This window comes from Henckelia pumila, chromosome 4, assembly GCF_033568475.1.
Source record: "Henckelia pumila isolate YLH828 chromosome 4, ASM3356847v2, whole genome shotgun sequence".
NCBI lineage: Eukaryota > Viridiplantae > Streptophyta > Magnoliopsida > Lamiales > Gesneriaceae > Henckelia > Henckelia pumila.
In genome coordinates, this window is record NC_133123.1 from 34,171,187 (window position 1) to 34,193,558 (window position 22,372).

Below are 22,372 nucleotides of genomic sequence, written 5' to 3' on the forward strand. Positions count from 1 at the left end.
TGAACCGCACAGAGAATTCCATAATCAATACCTACGATCTTCAACTATAAATAGCCAGCTTGATTTCTTGAATACATACGCGCGCAGCATAAATTTCAAAAGAAACAAAGGCTAAAATAACTTGATACATATTCTTCTTGCAAATTAAAAGATGTTGGCTGGTCGCTTTGTGTTGTTTTTGGTCATCTTGGCTGCTGTTTCCTCTGTTTCTTACGCCGCGGATCCTGATCCTTTGCAGGACTTCTGCGTTGGATTCAATGACTCTGAGTCAGCTGGTAACATTCTTTATTGGTTCATATATATTATTCTTGTCATGGAAGTTTGTAGTTAGAATATTGATATGGCTAGTATGTTATATGTCATGATATATTGTAGTACTAGTGAATGGAAAGTTCTGCAAGAACCCGGAACACGTGACTCCGCACGATTTCGTCTACTCCGGGCTCGACATAGCCGGGAACACCTCCAATCCTCTGGGATCAAATCTCACTCAAGTCTTCCAGGATCAGCTACCAGGCCTCAACCATCAGGGAGTCGCCACGGTCAAAATCGAGCTCGCGCCTAAAGGCCTCAATCCTCCCCACGCTCACCCTCGTGCCTCTGAGATCATTTTCGTGTACCAAGGGACAATGTACGTTGGTTTCGTAGCCGCGAATCCGTCGAACCCGAATCTTCCCAACAAGCTATATGCTAAGATACTGTATCCAGGACAAGTTTACGTGTTCCCGCGGGGGGCGATACACTTCCAATACAATGTTGGGAAAACCAGAGCTGTTGCATATGCCAGCTTCAACAGCCAGAATCCTGGAGTGGTGAGGATAGCGAGTTCGTTGTTCGGATCCGAGCCCCCTGTTGATCCTGTGTTGCTTGCTAAAGCATTCCAAATTGATGTGAAAAGCGTCGAGTATCTCCAATCGCTAACCTGGACATGAACAACTCATGAGTATTTTTAAATGTACCGTGTTTCATGCAGTTTTACTTTTATATATATGTTGTATCGACTACTGACTGAATGAATAATAAGGCCCTTCGAGTGGCCGATTATATATATACACAAATAAACATGTTTGATTTTGTACGTGTATTTCAATATTGCTTTAAGAATCCGTGGATAACATGCATATGGGACTCATGAAGTGAACTTGCTGGAATGGGAAAGTTTTGGTGCCATAAATTGTGCTTAGTGGGATAATATATTAATGCAATAGTTGTCCATTTATCTAACTTTCTTGAAAGTGTCTAGTGTTTCTTAAAAAAGAAAAAACAGAAAATATTTAGTGTTACACTTCAAATTCAAATTTTAACTTGAGAGAAAATTGGAAATTTCATCCATTGGATGACATGTTTTAGATTTGGTTCTTTAGTCCAATAAGTTGGATTTTCTTTCCTACTTTAGTAATTTTTCTAAAAAAAGAATAAAAATTAATGGAAATGAAGAAAAAAAACGTTGGCTCATTTGATTAAACCAGATAAATATGTATGACTAAACCAATTGGAGCTGTAATACAAACATGAAATGATTAAATTTTCTAATACAAATGTTTTGTTCATTGAATCACAACTGAATAATAATAAGAGCTTTTCCAAAAGAAAAAGAAGAGCAAATTTAGAACCAGAGTTTCTTTTTTGGGAACATTAATGTTTGAATTTGGTCTTATATGAGACGCCTGCAAAGAGTGAGTCCATCTCCAATAGAGACAAGAGACAATTCAATACGAGAATCCTTAGCCAAGAAATCATTAAACTCCAACACTGGTTGCCTGCAAGCCCTCGTATAATTCAATATATCGTCCAACAATTCATCGGATCCCACCAGCACTTCTTTCCTCCAACGCCTCAAATGATCCTCTACTTCTTCTCCGTCGCCCATCGCCACGGTTCCGCTCCACAGGGTGTTGTCGTAGGCTATAACTCCTCCCACCTTGATCAATTTCAATAATTCCTCGTGGTAGTTTATGTAGTTTACTTTATCAGCATCCACAAATGCAAAATCAAATGTCCCATTCTCACCCTGCATCATCCATATTTAATTTAGTTTCATTTAATTTATATATAATAATTACCAGCTGATTTTATAATATGCATGCATGTAACATTAATAATTAAACCAAAGTATTTTACATTAGCAACAAGTTGCTTGAGAACTATGTCGGCTTCAGATTCGAAGTACTGGATTTTGTGTGCCACGTTTGCCTTTTGGATGAATGGCAATCCCGTCTCAAATGCTTCGTTATCTATGTCAATTGCTACTATCTTATAAAAATAATAAAAAATAAATATTAGCAAGTCTCCATAATATTCATGTTTTATAAATCAGAAATTATATGGAGATCCGCTTCATAAAATTAAATCATGTACTTTTCCGTCGTCGGGAAGTGCTAGAGCAGTCGATAGAAGCGAGTAGCCGGTGAAAACTCCGATTTCGATAGTCTTTTTTGCGTTCATGAGCTTCAACAACATTGATATGAACAATCCCTCGTCTGGCGGTACATTCATCAGGCTCCTGATTAATTTATTTGCATAATTTTATTTGATTTTTTTTACATTTTTCGGCGTATTTAATCGAGAAATTAAAGATATATAACATGTTCTTACACGAGATTATATTTGTCGAAAGTGGCCATTCTTAGTTCTTTGAGTTGTTCATGCTCCCTGGGATATGTACTTGTTTCCAAAATGTACTGCAGTTTAAAGAAACGCTTCAGTAATTATGAAGTCAATTACATTAACACACAAAAAACATGTGAGACTAAAATGACCCTTTTACTATTTTGGAGCAAAAGATTTTGAAAGATCTGAACAGCTAGCTATGTATAAAATTATCTGAATTTTAAAAGAAATGTAACCTTGGAAAGAGCACGGCTCTGTAGAATGGTTGCCGTATAATTTTCTGCCATTGTTTGAATATATATATATATATATGAGATAATGAATGAATATTATGTCATGTGAATGAAACTTTGCCCAATTTATAGAGTGAAAATTGGAAATAAATGCACCAAACAACCAACTTTGAATGTTTCCTGATTTATTTTATTTTATTTGATGACAATAATTGCATCTTCTGTCTGCATGGACTTAAATGCTCCCCATCTGCAGTTTTAAATGACTGGGTCTACTACTGCTTCCAGCCAATAAATGCACCAAACAACTGACTATTCATTCGCTAACTTATTTTATTGTGTGGCATGTTTTATTATGAAACTTTTCAGTTTTCATTTCGATTAACTCGTATTATCTATAAATTAGTTAATATATATAATTAAATCAACAATTTAAATATTATTATTATATCATTTATTAATATAATATTGTTTATATCATAGAAGTTATAGTCATATATAGTTATATCGTTAAATTTTATAAATAGATATTAAATAAAGGACAAGAAATAACGTATGTAAACTAAAAAAATAATATTACGTCAATTATTTACGAGATTATTTGTTTTAGTATTTGAAGTAAACTCCTTGGATGTGTATGTTGTGTTTGGTACAAATAAAAATTGTATTATTTTAAAGTAGAACTTGCACTAAAATCGATTATTTCTTGTTTTAAATGCTGATTACCTTCGTGCATGTGTTGACAAAATTCGATAATTTTGCTGATTGTGTCATGAAAATTGTGATAACAATTTACATTAGTTTAGATGTCTAAAAAATAAAATTTGGAATTGGATTTGGAATTAGAATTAGAATTAGAATTGAATTTTAAAATTCATGGAATTGTAATTCCATTTTTCGTTTGGCAAAAAGTTAAAATATATTTTGGAATTTAATAGTATAAAATTTGGATAAATAATATTTTGTGAATAATTATAAAAAAAACTTAAAATTTATAAGTAATATATGAATTTATTATTAAAATAATTTATTGTTTAATAAACTCAAATCCCGTGAAATCCCGTAAAATCCAACCAATTTTGTCAAGATTTCACTTAACTAATTAAAATCTTATGAAATCTCATCTAATTAAGATCAATACCGTTTTGAAATCTCAAATTGCCAAATACTAAAATAGTATTTTCAATTTCAAATAAAAAAAAATCGGATTTATTTAACTAAATAACATCCGTTTGACCATGATTTGGAAATATAACCTTCTCAATTTTTTTCTTTGTTTTGTTTTTTCATTTCCTTTATATTTGAAGGTCATTTTGCAAATTTTTTTTGAAGAAAGATCATAAATCAAAAAATTTGGTTGACCAAGATCATTTTTCAAACTCTCCCATTTAATTCAATTCCATTTAATTCCACTAATCCAAACATAGTGTTAATGGTCAAGCAAACCAAGTAACCAACTCCTATCTAAGGACGTTGCTCTAAAAAATATCAAGCTATATAATGAATACTAAAAAATTAAATTCTGATTTTTTTTAAAAAAAAAAGTTAAAAAACCTATGTGAAGCCCGATTAAGTTATGAGAAAGGAGGACATTTCCTAATGGCTTTTGTCCTCCATGATATTGTCACAATTGGGCGAGACTTTGTGATTTCATACTTGAAATCTTGATAAACATGAGCTATACATCATCGACGATTCTTTCATATATAGGTTTTTACTCCGTCATAATCGCGAGAATTAGAATCAAGAGCATATATAGGAAGATTTTATGTATAGTGGGATGAATTTATAAACAAAAAATCTAGCATAAAAGTTCGAGATCGAAGTCAAGATATTTATGTTCTTCAATTTTTTGGTATCTTAATATATTTATAGTCATACTTCTATTTTGTTTTGAAAGATAGTCTCACTAATAATTATTAGAAACAAAACCAAGTTTTATTATATTAATATATATTTTGAATTTCATCTCAAATTAATTCATACCACGTACAGTAATTCATTCTAAGCCCAACCACCAAAAATATTTAGAAAATTTATAATTTTAGTCCTGAATACTTTTTCCATTTTGTGATTTTAATTGAGAAGACAAATATTCGTAACAAAATTATAATTTTATCAAAATATATGTTATTATTTCGAGATTTTTGCTATGTTTCTAGTCGACCACAAAAATTTTTGGGCTCGAGCTCTAGCCCAAACATTGAAAACGAATACCAATTAACTTCTTTTAGACGAAGATTTGTTAACGGACGACACACGTACAATTTAGCTAGCTACCAGCTTAACTTTTATTATGACACAAATTTCAGTCAAAATTTTAATCCATCTTTTTTACCACTAAGTGCACCTGATTAAAATAAAATTGTGCCCAACTTTATTTTATTTTATTTTCTTTTAAATTTTGAAGGTAATTTCAATTTGATTCCACATAACCTGGATGTTGACATTCGATTAATGAAAATTAGGAAGTAATACTCCTTAGGGTTTAATTTTCTTTTTAAAAAAATTAAACATGTAACTTCATATAAGAATTAAGTAAATTTATATCACGTATCAGTGCTATTTATTACGACCTAATTAATGTTATTTTCCAAATCCACTCTTTGGCTAGATAAACTTGTACTCCCTTTGTCCCATATATATTGTCTTATTTTCTTTTTCACACAGATTAAGAAAAAATTATTGAAAAAATAAGTTTTATATAAATTTTCTATTTTATCCCTATTTAGGCACCGTTCTGTTCATTATATTACTAATATAAGTATAAATCATCTCATCTCATCTCACGTTCTTTTCGTCATATTATTTATCTATATATGAACTATTTATTTTACATCAATCAAATCATTAATTATTTATCTCACATCAATCAAATCATTGAACTCAAATTACTATATTATCCCTTATAAATAATATAATTTTTATTTTATTTATTATTAAAAGGACAAAATAGTCATTTAATAATAAATCAAATCAAATAAATCATAATATATCAATCAAATCCAATATTATTTTAACTATCATTTATTATTTATTTTTTATTACATTATATTATTTATCTATATATTATTTATACCATACCTCAAACCAAATGGTGTCTTAATGTATTAAAAACTGATTACATAATTTTCAAGGTGTAGTTAATAGGGGTATATTAGTAAAGAAGTGTAAAAAAATATTACTAAATATGGTATATGACTATATATTTGGGACAAACAAAAAAGAAAACATGGACAATATAATTGGAACGGATGAAGTATCTGATAACACTTTGTCTACTCAATAAAACACACAAGTTTGCTGTAAAAATTAAAAAAGTATTCTTAGTATGAAAATTTAATTTCATATGAAAAAAAGGTTATCTTAAATATTAATTATGAATGCATACAATTTTTCAATTTTTTTAAAAAAACATATGATTCTCACTAACAGCCTAGCTCGAAGTAATTTTTTTTTATTTCATGTGACTGGAGAGCAAACTTTTGAATTAATCTTAAACAAATCTAGATATAAAATTGAAAATAAAATTCTTAATAATTGTTAAGTTATATGAATATGAGAATATCTTGCACTGCCCAAAGAGCTCTCTACAATATGCGCATAGAATATCAAAATTATATATATATATATATATATATATATATATATATATATGATTTGTTTGAAATTCGGTTGAAAGACTTAGCTTGAGCTAACAATCCATAATACTATTTTTGTACATCTACAAAGAATCAAGCAATGTAATGCGGGAAAATGACTTTTTCCTGTGATATCATTTGTACGTATAAGCAAATTAATTTTACTTGTGATTTAATTCTCAAACTAACGATAAGTAGGTGGGCCTGAGTTTTCTTGTATATCATATTAAGCCTGAAATTAAAGATCAAGTGATTGCATAAATTTTTCCCAAGTTTTCCACTATAAATAACCCAGTTTTCTTCAGTAGATATGCAGCCTAGATTTGAGCAAAACAACAGTACTAATTAGCTTACAAAGGGAGAAAATTAAATTAATTCATCAGAAAAAAAATACCATGTTGACGACTCGAGTTGTGGTACTGTTCTTGGCCATCTTGGCCGTGGTTTGTTCACGTGCTTACGCCGCCGATCCCGACCCGTTGCAGGATTTTTGCGTTGGATTCGATGATCCAAAGGCCGCTGGTTTGTGGCTAGCTAGCTATCTTTTCATATTACAAATTTCTAAAATTTAATTATTCCCATGCATTTTTTTAGCATACGTACATACATATTTGATATTGTTAATTTGTAATGTACGTAATAATTCCAATCATATATATATATATTATATTACAGTGGTGGTGAATGGAAAGTTTTGCAAGAACCCCGAAAACGTGACAGTAGAAAACTTCATCTATTCTGGCCTCAACATACCTGCCAACACTTCAAATCCATTGGGAATAAACATAACTACTGTCTCTGAAGATCAGCTGCACGGCCTCAATCACCAAGGACTAACTATAGTCCGAATCGACTACGCGCCGAATGGTGTCAACTTGCCACACGTTCATCCTCGTGCCACTGAACTCATTGTGGTCATGAAGGGCACCCTCTACGCCGGTTTCATAGGCGGCTCGAACCCTTCGGACCCCAACAAGCTCTACGCCAAGATACTATACCCGGGAGACGTGCTCGTGTTTCCGCGGGGATTGTTGCACTTCCAGCGAAACGTGGGGAAGACGGATGCACTTGCGTTTGCTACCTTCAACAGCCAGAATCCGGGAGCGTTTAACCTACCGGACGCGTTGTTCGGAGTCGAGCCTCCGATCTATCCCGACGTTCTTGCTAAAGCTTTTCAGTTGGATAGAGGAAGCATCGAGCATCTTCAGTCACTCACCCGTATGAGGATCCACAAATCAATCCCATATTGATGTTAAAATATCATATGCTAATTATATATATTTTTTCTTGCATGTTTTCACTTACTTATAAATAAATGTAGGTCTTATATATAAGGACCTCATCATGTTGTATTGGTGTTAATTGAAGGTTAATTTAATTTATGTATCATCATCATATATATAATGGTTTCATATCCTATTATTTAACTTATGTATGGACTAATTAAGCTTGGTTGATGCATATTAATTTAGTTTTTTGATAATTTTCTAAAGATGATTATATTATCGGAAAATCTCATACCTTCACGTACGACTAATTGTAAAGGAATAACACATTTACACTCCTAAGCAAATTTGAGGAGTAAATTAATAATGAAATATATATGACTGGGAAATTGGTTGGTTTAATTTGGAATTAATCACAATTATATGTACATAACTGCAATAAAAGTTTATACTTTTCTAAAATGGAGAGGTAGGCAATTTGAAGATCATGTTCAGACAAAAATATTAGCACAATAAAATTTAATATTTCTCCCATTTTATATAAACAGGATAGAAAATGATATATATTAATAAGGCATAAAAGTTATTAATTAATATATTGGAACAATTTTATTAAATTGATTTGGTTGTGTTAATTACTAATACTAATGTCAGAAATTAAAAAATAGATCGCTTTAACATTAACAAATTCATTGATAATTGAACATTTAAGAGTTTATTTGTTTCAATCATCCAATAAAAATTGGTCCCTAAAATAACTTTCTGAATTTGATCTTTTTCCCCATGTTGATACAATATCGACTTTTTACCAGTCGTGGACAATTATTAATCATGACTAGTATTTGGACGCAGGTGCTAGATGCTTGTATATATATAGTCTTGTATTTTGTGAAATTATTTGAAGCTTAATCACTTTTTAAAAATATTAAAATAAAAGTATTAAAATAATTAAAAATTGCTGAAGGGCCATAATGCAATTTGGTAAGGATCAAACTGCAATTTCAAGCAATTTGTAAGGGGAGAAGTTCGATTTGGTAAGGCCATACGAAGAGACCAATCTTAAAGTTCAAACGAATTGAATATGTTCGTGAGCTTTACGAGCCCGTTCGATAAATATTTGATTGGTATTCGAACTTATCGAACTCGAGCCGAATTCGAACATGTTCGAACTTTTTTTCGAGTCGAGTTCGAGCCGAAATTACTCTGTTCGATAGTTCGCGAATAGTTTGCGAACTTTAATATTTAATTAATATAATATAATTATATAATAAATATATATATTTCGAGCTTTTCGAACCATAATATTCGAATAGTTCACGAATAGGTTCGAATATTTCGAACCGAACTCGAACTCGAACTTCATTTCGAGCCGAGCTCGAGCCCAAATATTTGAAATCATCGAACTTCGAATCGAGCTCGAACTCGAATATACTCTTATCGAGCCGAATTCGAGCCTTAAAATTTTATCATTATTCGGCTCGATTCGGTTCGTTTGCACCCCTATGTATATTAGTCATCCGACGCACACGTTGCAAGTTTACAAGTAGTATTTGATTTTTTGTAAATTTTCTTTCTAGTTGAAATCATAAAATTGATTGGGTTTATTTTTTATAATTATTTTTTGTCCCTTTTTTTTTTTTTTTTGAAATCGTGTCAATTTGAATCTCTAATTAATATAGGTATTTGAAATTTTATAAATCACAGGGGTATTTTGACAATTTTGATAAACCATAGGGGTAGTTTGGAAATTAATATAGTATTGTAATTGTAATATAGGCGCCCTTTGGTTCATGAATTGGATGATGATGGATAAATAATCTAAGGATTTTAAATCAATATACTTGTATTAGACAATGGTGCATGACATCAATCATTGGAAGAACTTGAGCCAAACATTGTACATAGCAAGGATGATTCATCAATCAACGTGTTATCCTTTACACCAAACGGTGCCACTCATCTCCAAACGTCTTGTAACACCCGGTATTTTTAAATACGTAAATTCGCATGCATAATTAGGATAATTAATTATTTAAATTTTAGATTTATGGGTTAAATAATTATGTGAATTATTTGTGCATGATTTAATTTAATTTTTAAGCATTTAACCCATAATTAGTGATTTTTTATGATTTTTAGTATTTTAATTATTTTATCGCGTAGACGGGACCGTGGACGGACGAGATGACAACTTCCTATCCAATTTATTTCATGAGCCTTTTAAGAGCCCAAAAATATTATTTTGAGTTTTAGTTCCTCAAAATTTTTAGTATTTAATTTTATATAATTTTAGGAGTCCGTTTTTATTCAAAATAAGCCAAAATAATGACTTTTTATTATTTTTAAAATTTTCTTAATTATATATTACGGGATTTATGATTTAGTATCAGATTTAAATCTTTTAAGTGGAGTTTAAATTATATTATTTTGTATATTACTAACCTAATTAATTATATTATCTATCTACCTAATTTTAATTATTTTAAAAAACCTAAAATTTCTACCCAACTCCACGCCCAAGACCTATCAGCCGCCTCCCCACTATTCCTCATCCTCTTCAGCCTCCATTGCCACGCTCCAGCAGCTTCCAGCACCTCCATAGCCTCAACTCTTGTGGTTTTCAAGTCGAATCATCGTCCCGTCGTCCCGGACTCGTCGCCTTCTCGTTTTCTCTACTATTTCGGTGAAAGGCATGATTTTAATCTTGTTTTTAACATCATATCAGTATGTATTATGTAGGTTAAGGTAAGGCATCGAAATTCTTTAAGTATTTTTCAGAAAATGGTTGAAGCTTGTTGTTTGCATTCATGTTCATGGTTCACGTTGTTTTGATGGCATGGCTTGGTTCAGGGCTGAGGGTTCGGTCAAGAGGGGTCCTTGGGTGCCTAAGGATCGAACCATGGTCAGGTTGCAGGCTGGGCGAGGGCTAGCCGATCGGGTTTTGCTTGGAAGGGGCTGTGAGTGCAGTTTAGGGTTAAGTGGAAGAGTGGTTCGGGTTCGAGCTAGGGGCCATGGCTGGGGCTGAGCCATGATAGGTTGGGACCGCCCAGATGTGGGCTACATCTGAGCGGCGGTGCTCCGGCCAGGGGTGGCCGGAGCCGGCCGGCAGCAGGCCAAGAAGGCCTGCTGCTCTCGGCCGAGAGGAATCAAGGAGGGGGGGTCGGGTTTAGTGTCCTGCAGGGTTCCGGGTCGGGTTGTGGGGCTTGGGTCGGGTCAGTAGGTTAGTGGGTCGGGTTAAGTTGGTCCGGGTCCGGGTTTGGTGGGCCGGGCTCGAGTCTTTTTATTTTTAAAGTATTTTAGGAATTAATTGGTTTTTGGGCCAATTAATTAGAAATAAAATTATTTGGGTTCCCAAATAATTTTATTTGGGCTTTTAAAATTTTAATTAAGTTAGTCCATTAATTTTATGGGCTTTTAAGCCCATAAAAGTTATTGGGCCAGTCTTTGGGTTTTTGAGCCCATTGGGCCAGTTTAAGTTGTTATTGGGCTTAGAATGTTTTAAGTGGGCTTTAATTATTTAATTGGGCTTAGAATAATTTTTATTGGGCTTAAGTATGTTATTGGGCCAGTCTCAGTGTTAATGGGCCAGATTTAAGTAAATGGGCTTGAGTGTTAGGGCCAGCAGTCTAGGACCATCCGTGAGAAATTTGCATGTGTCCTGATTATATATTTAATTATTTTATGCATTGAAGTTATTTTAATATTTATATGTTAGTAAGAAATTAAATTAAATATATATGAAGGACACACCTTTTATTTAAGTACATGCATCCATGAAATAATTTTATGCATAATTGAATGTTTAAGGTTGAGCAATAATAAATATTTTACGTTGGAAGTTGAAGTAGTGTGACAATTTAAGGGGGATTCGTCCCCATATATGACCTATTGAAGGGCAGTTTACTGCCAATTTAAGAGGTGATTCGTCACCGCCACGTACGTTGGTTTCCACGCTGATCAGTATTTAATGTATGATTTAAGGTTACACTACGGATACAACCATGCGATGTTAGAAAATTAATTGCTCAACAATGTTATGTATTATGTTATTTAAGTTTATTTAAGTTAAGTTATGTTATGTAATTTTTAAGCATGCTCATTCATGTATATGTATGTATTAGTATTTAATTGTTTTAAATTATTTTAAACCCTTGTTATGTTAGCATGTTGGGCCTCTAGGCTCACTACACTGGTATGGTGCAGGTGAGGACGTTGAGGATGATGTTGTACCCACCGGAGGCGAGGATGTATGAGCGGACATGCAGTGACCCCGTGACCGTGATAGATGGCTGAGTCACATGCATGTTACATTTTATATTATTTTTTTTAGTGGTTGTGAATTTTGAATATTTTATGAAATATTGTCAGTGCATGCAAATTTTAATCATTTTATTTATGCAGTATTTTTAATTAAATGTTTGACTCAAATGTTTATTTTATTTTAAAGAATGCATTTTTATTTAAGTATTTAATTGTTTATTTATTTATTTATTTATTTTAAATCTTTTTATTCTGTGCATATATGTATGGGCATATATGTACATATTTTATTTAGTAAGTATAAAAAAAAAAAATTCCGCATATTTATTTATTAATTATAGAGTTAAGGTCGTTTCACGTCTTCTATAATGGAGGATTTATCCCTTACAGAGGTGGGACACCCCTCGAACCCTATTCTATATGTAGAGCCATCAATTTGGGTTAGCTAGGTCCGTAGGGTCGACCCGTCCCACCACACAATTTAAGTGGGTTGGGTTGAAATTTTTTCAACCCAACAAAAGGTGGGCCAACCATCCTAGGCCCACGGGTCTGGAAAATTATTATTATTTTTTATTTTTATTATGATTGATATATGTATTTTTTTTATGAAAATTGTGAATTTTTTTGTATTAATTACTTTATATGAAACGTATGAAGTCAATAATTAAAATTTTTATTAATATTTATTTATGAAATAAATTTATAATTAAGTATAATAATTTTTATTTATTTTTCTTTGTAGTGAGCCAACACGCAAGCCGTTCCGCCTAACCCGCAACCCACCTTGAGTTGGGTTGAGTTGAGGATTTCCAACCCGCCGGAATGGTTGGCCGCCCCGCCCTCGACCCGCCAAAAGGTGGGTTTTGGTGGGCCAATCCGCCCCGCCATGGGTTAGCCCATCTGACAGCTCTATCTATATGTCTTTTCCATTTTGGAGAGTGCTATCGTTATTTTCCATATATTGAGGATCAATGTACATATAGAGCACAATTTTAGATGATGTCATTAATTACAAAATGGCCATCTTCAAAAATTGTAAAATGGTATTTTTGTATATTTTTTCAGATTTTTTTGTCCATTTTTTATAATTCTTTTTATTAATTTTTTTTTCAATTTTTCAATTTATTTGAAGTTTTTTATTTTATTCGTTAATTAATTGTAATTTTAATATTTATAATAAACACCCGATAGAATAATGAACAATGTCATGACAAAAAAACACATAACACAATTTATCACCAACACATATTATCGACTTAATTTAATTTAATAAACATGTGATATTTTTGACATAGAAAAATAGACAATACTAAATGAAATACTAGAAGTCCTGTCGGAGCCGTTCCCCTTCGCTAATCTTTTCCCAAAATTTTTTTGTTGCTCTTTAACCAAATATGCACAAGTCAATTCATCAACACACATTGGGTTCAACCTTAATGTTTTATTGTCTTCCTTAAATTCATTATATATTGTATTCCTTTGTTTTTCAATATCAATAAACTATTATACGCTTTATTTCAAGGTCATCGAATTAATTCAGTTGAACACTATATTATATATATATATGTAATTATATAATTATATATATGTCTGTGTTTGTTAAGGGAATAAAACTAGAGTATTTGGTAATATTTTGAGGATATCATTAGGAGAAATTTTTCGAAAATTGAGATTACTTATCTCTATTTTGGAGAATGTGGGATGAAAAATAGAAGATATGAGTTGGAGACGATCTAAGTAATTAAGAAAGTGAAAAAATAATATATCGATCTGAATTTACTTTTTGTTATAGAAAAATTTATCATTTCCGTTCTATTATTTCTAATCTAAATTGTTTGCATGAGGTTTTTTTTTATTTTTTCCTATTGGTTTGCTTTACATATATATATATATATATATATATATATATATATAAATGAATTAAAGCATTACGAAACCGAAAGTTTAATTTTAATTTCAGAAATCAATTTCCGGATGCAATCATTTGCATACATAGATTTTTCTCGTAGTTGTTTTTTAGAAATTTTTTATCATTAATCATAATTAAATTAAGCATACTTTGTCCGTTATTTTCCTAAGTTTAAAATCATATAATACCGGAATTAAAAATGTTGAGTAATACTGAGGTTTTCAAAATGTGAACATATAATATAAGACCTTTATATATGGATTATAAGTTTACTAATGATGCATTTGAATCGAGTCAAATACATTTTCACTCTTTACATAACTTAAAACATCGCAAATTAAAATCTATCTCCTATTTTTTATTTTTGAAATAAAATCCATCTCCTATTTAGTACATTATAATCGTGTTAATCATAATAATTTTCAAAATGCCTCGATCCAAATGCATCATAAAATAAGTTTTTATAGTGCACACATATATTTTATAATAACATACAAAACACAGTGTGAGTGTTCACACTACAATAATATATGTAAGCATCTATTATGAACACTTACATGAATATCGACTAATGTAACATTAAATTATCAAACGAGGTCAAAACGAATACTAGAAAGTTGAATTGGGACCAACCGCCAAAGTATTATTGACCAGCAGTCGTGTGTTGCACTCCTTGCTCCCCACACTCTAATTTATTGGCCTTCCCACTCCCGTGATCTGTACACATGCAACTTTACGGGTAATTACAATTTTCCCCTCGTTCTTTAGTCAAACCCCATTGAGGCCCATATATTTTTGCACCTTTCTTGCGGAAACAAAACTAACAATTTTAGTGTGCATTTGTTGTATGTTTTTACCCTTTCCCCCCTTCCTTATTACACACACTTTCTTATAATTTTTTTCTTTGGCAATTTAAGCAATTTATATAGATTATTGAATTTTCGGAAGTTAAAGGGTGCATCTGCAATTACCCAAACAAGATTGTCTCTTACGCAGTAGCTCGCTTCTGCCCAATATTATTCTATTGCATTAATAATGGTGAGACATGAGAAAGCGGACAAAGCAGAAACAGACCTGAAACATGAAAACCAACATAAAATATTACACGATTTATACAAATTTCAAAACTTTTTATTTAATGATTTCGTGCCTTACACACACACATAAAAGTGGCACAATCAGCATCATCATTCAACAACTATATATCCAAGTATTCTATTCGCTCTGTTTTCCACTGCCCGGAATAATTTTTCAGTACATCCCATGTTTTCCATCGCCAGAGCACTTTACCTTTTGGCGCATTTTGATATTTTTTTTGCGGGTTTTGGCCCATTTTGCGTGCTGGATGTATGCGAGAAAGCGTTGAGTCGTAAGAATGTGTTTTCCATGTATGAGATGAAACCTTAAATACTGCCAGATTTTGTTGCAAATTAGTACCATTTTGGAGCAGTTCTTAAGATGAGACCAGGTGGGTTGTATTTGCTCTTTAAATACCTTTTAATAGTCTACACATTTTCTTTAATGGCGTTTGCTGGTTCCATTGGGTCTTTTTCTTTTTATATTTATTTTTTTCCTTTGGTGATGTCATAATAGAAAGTTACATTTTTATTGAGTGATTTGTGTATAAGAGTGAGCGATAAGAGTGAATTGAAGTTGAGGGTGGACTAATGGAGGATGAATCTTTGACTTGGGAATGTGCTGGGAAAAGGATGTGCTTTTTTTTTTCTTTATCTGTTGTATCTTGCCCTGGCTTGTTACCTTGAATTGAGTATTCATGGAGGAAGAAGGGACATTCTTGTCCACTCGAGGAATTCACATGACTAGCATAAAAATGCACTTCACATATCAATACTTTCAGAATCTCGAAATATGCTCATTGTTCCAAGCTGGTGTGTCATGTCTGCAAATTGTTTTGGGAGACCTTTAGCAAAAATATCTACAACTTGCATTTGCGTGGGAAGATATATCATACATACACTTCCATCTTTAACCTTTTCTATGATTAAGTGGCGATTAATCTGCACATGCTTACATTAAATTCTCTGACATAAAGATACTATCCACATACAAAATACTTTCAATCTCCAACAGGAAATAATTTGTAATTGACACTCACAATATGGCAAGTTAACCTGTGTGACAATTGTCTGGTGGTCAGTTAGGTTTTATGATGTTAAAGAGTGGACTAGGATTCTAAACAATGAAGAGGAGTTTGATTTCTTGCCTTTTTCTTTGCCATTTTCCAGCACTGAGTTTGTCTTTAAATGATTTGTATTTACATTGAGCTAATGAGAGTAGCTAGCTGAGTGAACTGGGATACACAGTTACCATAAAAGTAATACACCAGTGAGCTACCAGAGCTCGAGTTTGCATTATACATTTTGGGTTTTAACTATTGATCTTACTCTTTGGTTAATCCGTTGAAGAAAAGAAAACTATTTAGAAGACTTGATGCGTGGGGATTCGGGCGAGAAACATATGAAATCACACTATTGTGACATGGTGACATTGGCGATTGTATATCAAGAGTGCAACAGCTATCATTTCCATGGTCTTGAGCAAGGCTCCTTAGGAATATCTGTATATTTATTTACTCTTCAAGGTGTAGCATTCTGTTCATGGGGTGTGTTATTTTTTGTGAACAGGTATCCAGAAAAATGATTCTGACTCGTCCCCCGGGCCAAGTTTGGATGGAAGTTTTAGAAAGCTGGGATCTGGTTTGTTCTATTCAGTTGTTCTATTTTCATATGCATTTACATTGAAAATTATTAGGAATTGAATGATTATGAAATTCGGACTCTACATTAACCTTGCATCTTAATTGATTTGAATGTTCTTTCTGGTATACTGTTTGAAACTTTAAGAGCAGGAGAAAAAAATGGGGGAAAGATGCAAGGGGAATAACATTAATATTATGACTAGCAATCTTCCAAGTTTTATATATTATAGTTTTTCCTCTTTTAAATCATGACAAGTTTCACAACAGCTGCAGCTTTAACACGTTCAATCTCGAGCACTTCAAGCAAATTTATCCCAACTTCAAAAAGGGTGCATAAAGTCCTGAAGGAGTATGCAACGAGAATGGTTGATCTTAATATATTTACTGAGTATCTTGAGGATTGGGTTAGGGAGAATATCTGTGGTAAAACAAGTGATGAGGAACAATGTTTTAGCTCTCCCTTCTTGATCGATGAACTGCGAACCTTTGACTTTGCGATGGAGAGTGTATTATTTCAACAACTACTACGGATGCCATATCCACCTTATTCTTCTGACAATCTGAAAGAAGACGAATATCTTGCACTGGAGGATTTTATTCATACTGCCGCAGAAGGACTGTGGCGTGCATTTTGGCATAAGAATAAGCCTTTTCCATATTTTGTAGCTTGTCCTCGTTATCCTGGATCGAAGTTTTATACAGTAGACAAAGCAATATCAAAGGGAAGACTCAAGGGGCTTTGTGGTGCAGCTTTAATGTCAAACAGTAATGGCAATTTAAATGCACATTGGGATGATGTTGTGATGCTCCTATTGTTCAAACGAGATGTTCTGAAAGGTAATGAATTGGGGTTTTCTCCTTCCATTATCTGTGAAGCCCTTTTCTATGCTATTCACGTACTGTTATCCAGGAGTTTGACCAAGTATGATAGTGTTGCTGGTGATTATGTTTTTGTATCGGTTGTCGACTCTAAGTTTGGAGGTGTTGTCAAACTTGGTGGCAATCTTGGAAAACTTGAAGTGGACTTTAGTAACCCATATGAATCTGTAGTAGAGTGGATCAAATTTCATGCAGAAGTAAGTGTTTCTCCTGTAGACCAAATATGGAACAAGCTCGGAAATGTGAACTGGGGGGACTTGGGAACTTTACAGATTCTTCTGTCCATTTTTTACTCCATGATTCGGTGGAATGGGCCACCAAGAAAGTCAATGGCTTCCCTAGCAGAGAATCACAGTCGCCGTGTCCAAAAACGCCGAATGGAGAGTCAATTAAGTGAAAGAGAAAATGCTCTTGTAGCTTATGAACATGGTAGCAACCACTATGGAGAAATCGTTGAACTAGACCATGAGAACAAACCGAACATGAAGATGAAAAGTCCACACTTAAAGCTTAGACCGGGTGAAATAATATTGCTCGAGGATCAAAACCAGGGACACAAAAGTTTCCAAATTCAGAAATCTATGGGTGATAGGAGTGGCTGCTCATACATTGCTGCAGCTGCAGAGAATCCTACAGAATTGCTGACTTTATATGTTGGTGCTCATCCATCTCGTCTGGAGCCATCTTGGGAAGACATGAATCTATGGTACCAAGTACAAAGGCAAACCAAAGTGTTGAATATCTTGAAACAGCAAGGCATTTCAGGCGAACATCTACCTCAAATTATCGCATCAGGCCGAGTCATGCACTCTGGCCATTGTGAAAAGAAAACCTCGAAAGGATGTTGTGATCATCCGTGGTGTGGAACCCCGATTCTCGTTGCATCTCCAGTAGGTGAACCAGTTTCATCCATCATAGCTCATTATGGCCCATTTTCTAATGAAGAAGCAATACGCTGCTGCCGAGATTGCCTAGAAGCTCTGAGAAGCGCAAAAATGGCTAACATCATGCACGGTGATATCTCTCCGGAAAACATAATACACGTCGTTAACAACAAAAAATCAAGTAAAAGCAGATCATTCTTTCTCATCTCGTGGGGTCGTGCCATTTTAGAAGATAGAGACAGCCCTGCGTTGAACTTACAGTTCTCATCAGCTCATGCACTTCAGCATGGCAAGCTCTGTCCATCTTCAGACATAGAGAGCCTCATCTACCTCGTATACTGTCTTTCTGGTGGATCAATGCAGCAGCAAGACTCGATCGAATCAGCATTGAAATGGAGGCAGCGATGCTGGACGAAACGTGCAATACAGAAGCATTTAAGCGAGGTTTCGCCTCTCCTGAAGGCATTTGCCGACTATGTGGATAGTATATGTGGAACACCTTATGCTGTTGATTATGATGTGTGGCTAAATAGACTGAATGGAGCTGTGGACAGCTCAGTTGTGAAGGGAAAGGGGGTTGAAGAGGCGTTGAGATTGAAGGATTTCGCAGAGTCTTCTGCAAATTCAGGTGGCGCGAATTCATCATAGAGAGCATTTTGAGTTCTTGATTTGGTTACCTAGCTTGCTAATTGGCCTATTAATTGACATTTTGGATTTGGCTGATTCATTTTATTTTGTCTTTGCTAGTTTTAAAATGGATCATTTTCCTGTAAATGCTCACCAATACAACTGCAGCCAATTCTGAAGCAGAATTAAACCTGAAAATAAGTTCGAAGAAGACAATCACCCGTTCGCAGCCCCACTGAATTAAACCCGAAGAAGGGTCCATTCACCGTTAATCCAAGTCTTTTTCTACCAAGAAGAAGCATAGGATTAAATAATGGATTTGAAATGACACTCATCTCGCGTTTATTCAAATCCATCTCAATTACCAAGGGTCGGTTTGCAATTCACCAAATATAAAATCATCAAAACATTCAAATGGATTTGAAAAACATGATTTCAAACACCTCAGTCCAAATACAACCTTAGATGTTTCATCGCACATTAGTAACTCGATATCAAGTAAGGGGACCAATATGGGAAACATTTTCTTATTGATGGACTTGATATTCTGAAAAAGGTAGCCTTACAATTGAAAGAATCGTATCGGAACTATAGCCACATTCAAGATTCAAATTGAAGTTTTACAAGGAGCAAACTAAAGTTCGAGTTCAACAGACGAGATCATCGTGCAGCGTGGAGTCAAGCTGTCTCCGAGAAAAGCTTCAACCTCGATCTTTTATTTCAAACATTTCGACGGAAAAGAGGCGGAATATAATACATCAGATGTTGGGTAAGATGTAGAGATTACGAATCTATTTCTTTTTTTTTTTTTTTTAATTTTTTTTTAATTTTTTTATAAATTTTAAATTCATTTTTTTATTTGTTATAATTTATCCTATAATATATATAACTAATAATCGAATCACAGACTTTGTGTATGTTCTGAAAAATTAATTATCATGAAGTAAAATTTGATTTTTGTATTTTAAATATTTAGACTTAAAAAGATAAATTAAAAGAAAAATCAATGTGAAGAGAGTAATTGTGAAAGAATATTTTCGTGTGTTTTTTACATATCAAAGCAGTATCTATGATATCATCATCTATTATAAAATAAAATAGATAATGCATGAACTTATTAAATATGTCGATATGAAAACAAAAATAAATAATTATATATTTTACTCCATGTTCGGATCCAAACAATTAGAAAAAAAATGAAATTTAAATGATCAAGAAAATCATATTTTTTAAATAAAAATCTTATAATCCCATGTTATAATTTTTATAAAATGAATGGAAGAAAAAAAAAATTTTGAAACGAAAGAGGGAAACAAAATCCCAAAAAGGGAAACAAAAAATTCAAAAAATGGAAGAATATAAAATATATAAAAAAATAGTCTAAAAATTTTTAAAAATTAAAATTTTGAAAGGAAATTAAAGATAGAAGGAAACCAAAGCCCAAAAAACTGAAAAAATTAAATTAAAATAAATATATGTAAAAAATACCATAAAAAAGTTTTTACAAAAAAATTGTGTAGTTATGCTAAAAATTGTCATTATAAATTATAACAATAAAATTACACAATAAAATTTGAAAATATTAAAAAAAACTAATTTATATTTTTAAAAAATAAAAAAATATGATATAAATAAAAAAGAAAACAAAAAGTTAAGAAGAAAAAAATTTACAATATAAAAAGATTTAGAGTGTATAAAAAAAGGTAAAAATGAAAAAAATGGAAAAGGAGATAAAACAAATGAATTTAAAATTTATAAAAAAAAAAATTAAAAAAAAAAAGAAATATGTGATGTGGTGTGAAACGAAGCACACCACAACACCGTCTGCTGTGGCAAGGGCCACAGTAGATGATCATATTCCCTAATACATCAGATGTTGTGTAAGATGTAGAGATTACGAATCTATTTTTACTATAAAATCTACTATAAAAAGTATGAATAGAATGTAAAGTTTTTGCATTGTGTATTTACTACATTGTCCAAAAAATATGAATGGTTGATATTAATTGCATGGGCATGAGTGAAAAAATGGTGTAAAATTTAGGGTCAAATTTGGGATATGAATTTGTAGAAATCAATGTGTTGCTTATTCATTTAATTGATGCATTTATTTATTTATTTATTTATTTATTTTACCAATTTTTCTACTATAAAAGTATGAATAGAGGGCACAGTTTTTCCATTGTATATTTACTACATTGTCCAAAAAATATGAATGATTGATATTAATTGCATGGGCTTGAGTGAAAAAATGGTGTAAAATTTATGGTCAAATTTGGGATATGAAATTTGTAGAAATCAATGTGTTGCTTATTCATTTAATTGATGCATTTATTTATTTATTTTACCCATTGAATACAACATTTTAATGGTTGTCATCATATTCCTAAATTAATTCTTTAAAAAATAATAATGAGAAGAAAATTATAAAATAATGATTGATATTAATTGCATGGGCATGAGTGGAAAAATGGTGTAAAATTTAGGGTCAAATTTGGGATATGAAATTTTTAGAAATCAATGTGTTGCTTATTCATTTAATTGATGCATTTATTTATTTATTTTATTCATTGAATACAACATTTTAATGGTTGTCATCATATTCCTAAATTCATTCTTTAAAAAATAACAATGAGAAGAAAATTATAAAATAATGCCTTTTTACTATCTATTTTTTCTTATAGACTATTTTTGAATTTTATAAATGAATTATTATTATTTTTTGTCTTGAAAAATGTAAAAATATGAGATAAATTAAGAAGCAAAAAAACTTGTGTTGATTATGTTCTAAGTGATTTTTTTTTTAATACTAATATTTATGGGTATTGTTAGTAATGAGTTTTTATCTTAAAAAAATAGAATTATGAGGTAAATTAAAAGAAAAAAATATTGTTGTGATTATGATAATATAATAGTAAGATACTAATAAAAATATAATTATTTTTAGTATGAAGAATTAATCATGTTGAAATAGATAATGAATTACATATAGATCGTAACAAATATAGCAACAGAAAGAATTCAAATATTTTTTGTACTATCACAATAAAAATAACTGATCATTAAAAATTTATAAAAAATATTTACACTTCTACAAAATTTGTGTTTAATATAATATATGGATATAAAAAATCACCATAAATGTTATGAAGAATAAGTTTCATAATTTAATATGCTAATAAAAGCATGCTATATTATAAAGAAAATAAAAAATTTTATGAACTCATTAAACACAACATTTTAATTGGTTTTTCAAATATCATATATCATTTATAAAGTTAATCATATACTATTAAAATATAAGTGCAATCAAGGAATAAATTATTTTCATATAATTTCTTTGTTATTAAAAATATATTGTGTCAATTTGCCTCTTATTTAACT

General features: G+C 31.9%; 4 protein-coding genes and 1 long non-coding RNA gene across 6 annotated transcripts; 4 read left to right on the top strand and 1 right to left on the bottom strand.

Moving 5' to 3' along the window:
• The first annotated feature begins 151 nt into the window (after positions 1–151).
• On the top strand, positions 152–932 carry LOC140860808 (germin-like protein subfamily 1 member 13). The gene is made up of 2 exons (XM_073263814.1): positions 152–275; positions 376–932. Exons 1-2 carry the CDS (start codon positions 152–154, stop codon positions 930–932), a joined length of 681 nt encoding a protein of 226 aa, XP_073119915.1.
• Positions 933–1,470: 538 nt separating this feature from the next.
• LOC140864888 (flavonoid 3',5'-methyltransferase-like) lies at positions 1,471–2,919 on the bottom strand. Of its 2 annotated transcripts, XM_073269289.1 has the most exons (5): positions 2,847–2,919; positions 2,596–2,681; positions 2,359–2,503; positions 2,122–2,253; positions 1,471–2,011 (listed from the first exon to the last, which is right to left on the bottom strand). In XM_073269289.1, the coding sequence occupies exons 1-5, from the start codon at positions 2,895–2,897 to the stop codon at positions 1,655–1,657; spliced, it is 771 nt and encodes a 256-aa protein (XP_073125390.1). In that variant the 5' UTR covers positions 2,898–2,919; the 3' UTR covers positions 1,471–1,654. The 2 variants fall into 2 exon arrangements, with proteins under 2 accessions (XP_073125390.1, XP_073125391.1); XM_073269290.1 differs by lacking the exon at positions 2,122–2,253.
• Positions 2,920–6,875: 3,956 nt separating this feature from the next.
• Positions 6,876–7,734, top strand: LOC140860809 (germin-like protein subfamily 1 member 16). The gene is made up of 2 exons (XM_073263815.1): positions 6,876–7,006; positions 7,160–7,734. The coding sequence occupies exons 1-2, from the start codon at positions 6,880–6,882 to the stop codon at positions 7,732–7,734; spliced, it is 702 nt and encodes a 233-aa protein (XP_073119916.1). The 5' UTR covers positions 6,876–6,879.
• A 2,518-nt stretch (positions 7,735–10,252) lies between these two features.
• LOC140894304 (uncharacterized) lies at positions 10,253–12,829 on the top strand. Its single transcript, XR_012153777.1, has 3 exons — positions 10,253–10,455; positions 11,914–12,014; positions 12,717–12,829. It is a non-coding gene; the product is annotated as an uncharacterized lncRNA (long non-coding RNA).
• Positions 12,830–14,892: 2,063 nt separating this feature from the next.
• LOC140866683 (uncharacterized) lies at positions 14,893–19,050 on the top strand. The gene is made up of 3 exons (XM_073271718.1): positions 14,893–15,347; positions 16,525–16,596; positions 16,866–19,050. Exons 1-3 carry the CDS (start codon positions 15,338–15,340, stop codon positions 19,007–19,009), a joined length of 2,226 nt encoding a protein of 741 aa, XP_073127819.1. The 5' UTR covers positions 14,893–15,337; the 3' UTR covers positions 19,010–19,050.
• The last annotated feature ends 3,322 nt before the right edge of the window (positions 19,051–22,372 follow it).

Coding starts and splice junctions, on each gene's coding strand:
- LOC140860808 (XM_073263814.1), top strand. CDS start 152: ATGTTGGCTGGTCGCTTTGTGTTGTTTTTGGTCATCTTGGCTGCTGTT. Junction 276..375: donor CAATGACTCTGAGTCAGCTG/GTAACATTCTTT, acceptor GATATATTGTAG/TACTAGTGAATGGAAAGTTC.
- LOC140864888 (XM_073269289.1), bottom strand. CDS start 2,897: ATGGCAGAAAATTATACGGCAACCATTCTACAGAGCCGTGCTCTTTCC. Junction 2,682..2,846: donor AGAGCCGTGCTCTTTCCAAG/GTTACATTTCTT, acceptor TTTAAACTGCAG/TACATTTTGGAAACAAGTAC. Junction 2,254..2,358: donor CACTTCCCGACGACGGAAAA/GTACATGATTTA, acceptor TATTTTTATAAG/ATAGTAGCAATTGACATAGA.
- LOC140860809 (XM_073263815.1), top strand. CDS start 6,880: ATGTTGACGACTCGAGTTGTGGTACTGTTCTTGGCCATCTTGGCCGTG. Junction 7,007..7,159: donor CGATGATCCAAAGGCCGCTG/GTTTGTGGCTAG, acceptor ATTATATTACAG/TGGTGGTGAATGGAAAGTTT.
- LOC140866683 (XM_073271718.1), top strand. Junction 16,597..16,865: donor TTTTAGAAAGCTGGGATCTG/GTTTGTTCTATT, acceptor GTTTCACAACAG/CTGCAGCTTTAACACGTTCA.